A 6,760-nucleotide genomic window follows, 5' to 3' on the forward strand; every position below is an offset into this window, starting at 1 on the left:
TTTTAATCCAACCCTGATGAAAGATCACTATATTATTCACAAGCGTCTCTAACGACCACCTATAAACGTAGATTAATAAATCCCTTTTCACATTCAAGACTCCAAGGAATAAATTAACTCCAAATAGCACATAAAGAATAGCTTCATATAGCTTCACCTATCGCATTCAAGACTCAAGGCTAACACTATATCATGCATTCCTGAATCGGCTGAACAATTATCGCATTCAAGACTCAAACTGAACAGCTAGACATGTAAATCATTGATCAGATAATTCACAAGAGAACAGGCACCAGGAATCATGAATCACAAGTTGGAAGGCAAATTGATATCAATAAATCAAAAACACATAATCAATCAGCTATGTACAAACCCTAGGTTCAGATTAAAAGACTAGCCAGACATAATAAAATCAAACATAAACATAATTAAATTGAACGCAATTGTAAAAACAAATTGTATAAAAACCGAATTAAAACGATTGTAGCGGCTTGAATCTTCAATCTTGATCCAAGCCTTGAAAAGTGGAAAGCTAAAAAGTTCTAAAGCTATAAAACTGAAATATGAATGTTCGGAACTGAAAAACTAAAGCTGGGAACCCACGATAAGTCAAAAGAAGACCTATTTATAGTACCAGGGTAAAATACAGAGTTTGAGCTTGAAAATAACTTGGAAAAACGTAAAAACGTGGAAGATACAAAAACACGCGTCAAAAACGGCGACCCGTTCGGCGTTCGCCGAACAGGTCGCCGAATTTGGCCTGAAAACAGCTGAAATTCGGCGATCGCCGAATTTTCTCCTCAAAGCCAATTTCAATCCAGGGATTTGGGCGACCTACTCGGCGATCGCCGAGTTGGTCGCCGATGTTGCTCATAAAATCGCCCGAATTCGGCGGTCGCCGTTTTGGTCGCCGAATTTTGACTGATGCGCGCGACGTTTTTGTTTCGGCCATAACTTTCTCGTCCGAACTCCGATTTATGATCAATTTGTTCTCGCGAACTCGTATCGAGATGATCTACAACTTCTATTTCAGGACATTGTTCCAAATTCGAACTCAATAAATCTGCAAATTCCTTCAAAGTTCGAGTAAGAATCATGTTTCACAAGATAAAGCAAATTAAGCACAAAACAATCATCCAACACTCAATTTCCTATAAAATTAACATCATATGAACATTAAAAACCATGGAAATATGAGTGTTATCACCGACCCAGGTTGATTATCCCACTTCAAGTCCAACTTGTCTCAACAACTAGGCTGAATAATTTGCACTCAGCTTAAGCCCATCAAGCTAGCTCGCCAATCTGGCGCCACCCTAAAAAGCCCAATTAGTCAAACAGATTGCTCCATCTAGCCCGAAAAGCTATAGATCGACTTGAATCCACAACCAAGCTGGATATATCGCATGCGGTCTAAGGGTTATTGTCAACCTTGATTGACGAAGTTACAAGACCCATCAATCAAACCCTAAAAGACATCTCCCAACCGTCAAACCCTAAAATACGTCTCCCACCAAACTGATGCAGTCAGAGGGTAAATCTTTATGATCTCGTCCAAATCGCAACAACCTGAGAGATAGGGGGTTTGACGAGGCCAGACTGTAGAAACCCTAGTGGCTAGATGTTATCTATATAAACATCCAGACTAGGTCACAAAGGGGACACGAAAAATCCTACTTGCTCTCTACTTATTGAATTAATTCTTTCTACTTCTGTCAACATGCTCATTGCTCTTACGAGTTGGAAATAGTCAACATGGTCCATCTCCATCTCCAACCTTCCATTATCACAACCCGCCGTTACCGTTTCCACCCTCCGACGCCGCTGACACCTTAGAATAATCACTTATTCCAACCTGTCTTTCTCTCTTATACATTCTATTAGCCATTCTATTTTACTATCCCGTTACTGACTTGAGCGTCGTATAGGAACATTAAACTTAATTAATATTTGAATTGTCTGAGGATCGTCTCTTGGATTATCTAAATTCACCATACATCGATTAAACCTAGCATGCACCTATTAATTTAAATACTGCACCGAGGAGTTCGGAAATACCTGAAGAATTCCTAAGAATTCATTAATTCATCACTGAATACGTCAGCCAACTTCAACCCTTTATTTGAAGCCTGAAACATCCTCCAATGGTATTTTACTCAGAAATACGACTTCTTCGTCTTCAAGAGAGCTTTTCGTGGAAGCCTGTTTCGCCTTAATCCGAGCTCTGTATAGGAAGTTATGGTCGTTCTTCGGAGACTGCCAGAACTTAATTTCTTGCGAAAATCTGACTCCAGCTCTGATCTTCTGGATTGTATCCCGCTCAATCCCCGACGTCGGATGGACGACGATCTTCGAGGATTCCCCAAAGAAAACACCCACTCAATAGGCGCCGCTCAACTCTCACAGAAAACCTAATTTCTGTAATCTAAAATTACGTAAATCTTATTTATGTTCTGAGAGTTGCTGTGTATTTATAATTATAAATACAGGATATGGGCCGGACTTATGAGTTGGCTATTTTTCTCCTTCTAGGCTCAGGAGTCTTTGGGCCAGCCCAGGGATCAAATACAAGGACTAAAGATGGGCCTCAAATAAATTAATTCTTATGATCAACGCAGATCACAATTAATTCATAAATATTAACTCATTCCACTAGAGAATCAATATTGACTTACCCATTTATTGCCGACGATGAGTCGGGGCTTGTATTTAGACTTATCGAACCCCCGTATTTAAGATATTCAACATCTATTAATTAATTAAAGCTTCTGACAGCTTACATTAATTAATTTCTTATTAATCTTTAAGTAATACCACTCAACCTTATTATTGCACCTGAACTTAATCTGCTGAAATGGAAGTTTAATATAAAAAGAAGAAATAAAAACCCTTGAATGCACAAGACGCAAGCAAGGAACAGAGACTCTAAAAGAGTCCGATAAAAAAAACAAAACGCTCAGAAAAGTCTAAACGTTACCGCAAAAACCAACAATCAAATATTAAAATCCATATTGGAATGATAATCATCCTTGTTGCGATCATTTTCCATGGCAATTACATCCGACCAACGGAGGTTCGCAATATTGTTCATAGTACGCATCGTGTTGCTGCTACTATGATCAACAACGAAGTTGCTCGGCTGAAATCCAAGACCCTCCGCATTTTTGAGGCGGTTTTTAATGCTATCAGTCGGAACTGCATGACCAAGCTCACTTCCTTTTCCCGAGCCTTTTGGACGGCCACGTCCGCGCTTCGGCTCCGAGAGCAATAACATCCCTTGATTAACCTGCTCCTCTAACCGACTTATACGACCAGCAATATCCTCCGGAGTAGGATTGGACTGCTTATCTCCAACAACCTCCTTTTGAATCGGAGAATGAACCTGCTCACTCACAAAACCATCTGTCCCAACCTCCGACTGCTTCTCCGCCACTGCATCCTTAAGCGCCAAAGTTTCATTCCGCAAGCTATTGCCCTCCTCTGCAGCAGCTGCCACATTCTTCGCAAGATTCACGACTCCATTCGGTGTCTCCATCTCTATATCCTCATCCACATCCTCATCGTTGTCATCCAGTTGATGCTCCGAAGTTACCGGGACTAGCACAACTTCCAACGAATCAGGCCCTGACAAAATACGGTCATCCCTCTCGTTCACATCCTCATGGGACGTCACAACCTGCTCACTCGACTCTAAAGCAGCAAAACTATTCTCAATAAGGGTTGCAGCGCATGATGAGACCTTCTGCTGCACCGCATGCTGTTCCTCGACAACCTCTTGTCGTATCAAGTTATTTCCATGTGCTGGTGAAGCCCGCACCTGTTCAGATTGTAGCCCCACCGGAATCGATTCACCCCCAGAAATCCCTGGCTCAGAAACCTCCTGCCATTGTTTCGCTATTGCTTGTTGTTTTCCAGACGGCTTCATAGTAGCCTCCACTGGCAGATTAGCTTTACGACACTTATCGGGAGAATGCCCCGTGATCTTACACTTGGAACAATAATACGGTAAGTACTCGTAAGTAAACTCAACATGAAAAGAATAGTCACCCCCATCAAATAGAAGCGTAGTAGGGAGAGATTTGGACATATCTAACTCCACAAGAACACGAGCGAACTGTCCGAAATCTCGAGTAATCGAAGCACCATCAATCTTCAGCGGATGGCCCACGAAACGTGCAATTCCAGCCAGCACCTCCGCATGCCAATATTCGATAGGCAAATAATGTATACGAATCCAAACGTTTGCCAACGACGAGAGTTCTTTAAACGGATCAAAGTTCTTCGCCCACTCGCGAAGGCGGAGATGTCCATTAAAAACTTCCCAAATCAACTTGGCTTTAGCTCGTTGTTTATCCTCTGCGTTCTGGAAGACTATGGTATAGTATCCTTTACCCAAAGGAATGAGTTGCCAAGGCGAACTGATATTCCACATGTTCTGAAGCTCCTTTTTAATCATCAACGCAGGCTTGGGCGTCTCCCCTTTGTTTAACAACAACCTTCCCGTCAAAGCATGATTAAGGTTAGAAATCTGCTTCAAATGAAGCTCTTTAGGCATCTTGAAACAGTAGTGATCACCTTCTTTTGTAGGGCGTAGAGCATGATAATGATGTGCAGCAACATCCGGACGACGCGGCGTCCGATTCGCAGTAATATCGACATATGATTTGAGAAGAGGTGTGTTAGCCGTCTTCTGTTGGGAACGGTTATTTGCTGGAACAATATTAGAATTCTTCCCTGGAAGATTGGCATTAGGAGCCATGTTTCGACTGCGCTGATCGGCAGACGAGCCATCCACACGAAACTGGTGTGACGTAGGCTGAACAGATGCCGCCAACCCCACAGGCGGGCTTGGGTTCCGGTGCAGCTGAGATGCCTCTGGCAGAACAGAGCTTGACACATTAGCAATTCCCCCCGATGGGTTATGATTTTTCTTGTGTGGCAGGGAAGAATTATGAATAAAATTGTTGGAGACAACCGGTAGGTTAAGCCCACCCGTCGACATGATTGCAGAAGCGGCAACGGCGGCAAGAGGCGAGCAGCGTCTGAGGATCTGGAGTCTCCTCAGAGAGGGGATCTAGATCGGGTTGTTGAACCGGCGACAAGTAGCTAGGAGCTCCTGCCGTAGTGGTCGACGCTCCGCTCCGACGCAGCTTTGAGCCGCGACCGGCGAGGATCTTTCCAGAGATCTCGCGGGGTGGTGGAGAAGGCACCAGATCTGCCGGATCTCGGAGGAGGCGCAACGGGATTCTGGAGAAGAGACCGGAGGTGGCCACTGCTGCGGGGCACGAGGCTGCGGCTGGCCGGTGGCTTCTGGACTGGCTGCTATCTGGAACAGGGGCAGGGAGCAGGCTCGCGGCTCCGGCCCTCCAAACATGAACGACGCCGGCGGCCTTGCTGGAGCAGCTCGCGGTGGAGCTCGCGAGGAAGAAGATCGGGCGAGAGAGAGAGATCGCGGTCAACGCTCCGATTCGACGAAAGCAACGGCGTTGAGCAACGTCGGCGGCCTTGTCGGAGCAGCTCGCGGTGGAGCTCGTGAGGAAGACAGATCGGGCGAGAGAGACGGTCAACTCGCCGATTCACCAATTTCCCTACTGTTCATTTATCTCTCATCTGCGAAGAGAGAACCCATGGAGAGAGACTCTTATTTACGTAAATCACAATCATTGCTGCAATCGGTTTTGCCATATAATACAGGGTTTAGTGCAATAAACCTTTTGAACTCCTTAAGGGGATGTTATCATCCTATACCGGATACGGTCACCTAATACAGATGACCAAATGTCATATATAAATTGCTATCACCCAAGATACAGAGTACTCAAGTTAATATGTAACTCTCACCCATAGTAAGTCAAAGTGATATACAAATTCATACATACACCTGAAATCTTATTAGGATTTAGGTATCATTAAGTCACCGAGATCTTGATTCTTCACTTAGCTTAGACAGAAGAATACATCTCACTACGTTTACACGCACCAGTATAGACAACTAGCCAAGACAAACTACTTCCATCTATACTACAGCTTAAACCAACAACTCGTCCTAGAGTCGTCTCGGCTGTGATCAATTTTATATCTCATAAGGTTATTCCAATTATATGGTCTTCTGTGATCTACAACACACCATATAATCTACTTATATAGAGATAATTGGACATACATATGCAATTGTGAACAATTCAGATAGGAGATTAGGTAGTGAACTCATGAATCATTGTATACAAGCATAAAAGTTCTTGCTTTCAGTATACAAATCCAACACGTCGTAGGCTCTACGGTCGACACCCCCTCCCGTGTTCAACCTGGGGCTCCTACGTGTTCTTGTGTTGACAGGTTGCTAGTGCCCAATCTGTCCGGACGTGCAGACGTCCACTTTAATTGTAGATTTTAGCCTTTACACTTTGCCAAACAATTTGAATAAACTTATAAGCTCCTAAACAATTTAGGGTTCGTTTGCTTTCAGTGCAAAATTTTCATTGGAAAATGATGGATAAGAAAATATTATTTTTTTCCTTCTTTTATATCATAAGTTTATTAGGGTGCGTTTACTTTGATGGAAATGAAGAGAAAATATATATTTTCACAATTTTCCCACTAATTTTACACGTTTATTATGATAGAAAATTTTCTTCGGTCAGAGTGGAATATTCTCTCAGACATTTTTGTTTCAATGTTGGATAATACTCCCCCCGTCCACCAAAAGTAGACCACTTTTACTATATTGGGCGTCCGCAAAGAGTATACCACTTTCCTTTTA

At 43.1% G+C, this 6,760-nt stretch overlaps 1 protein-coding gene across 1 annotated transcript; it reads right to left on the minus strand.

Annotated features, from left to right (window-relative positions):
* Nucleotides 1-2,992: 2,992 nt before the first annotated feature.
* On the minus strand, nucleotides 2,993-5,002 carry LOC131018657 (uncharacterized). The gene is made up of 2 exons (XM_057947372.1): nucleotides 4,576-5,002; nucleotides 2,993-4,496 (listed from the first exon to the last, which is right to left on the minus strand). The coding sequence occupies exon 2, from the start codon at nucleotides 4,454-4,456 to the stop codon at nucleotides 2,993-2,995; it is 1,464 nt and encodes a 487-aa protein (XP_057803355.1). The 5' UTR covers nucleotides 4,457-4,496; nucleotides 4,576-5,002.
* Between the last annotated feature and the right edge of the window lie 1,758 nt (nucleotides 5,003-6,760).

Source organism: Salvia miltiorrhiza, chromosome 3, assembly GCF_028751815.1.
Source record: "Salvia miltiorrhiza cultivar Shanhuang (shh) chromosome 3, IMPLAD_Smil_shh, whole genome shotgun sequence".
Lineage (NCBI taxonomy): Eukaryota > Viridiplantae > Streptophyta > Magnoliopsida > Lamiales > Lamiaceae > Salvia > Salvia miltiorrhiza.

Coding starts and splice junctions, on each gene's coding strand:
- LOC131018657 (XM_057947372.1), bottom strand. CDS start 4,456: ATGATTAAAAAGGAGCTTCAGAACATGTGGAATATCAGTTCGCCTTGG.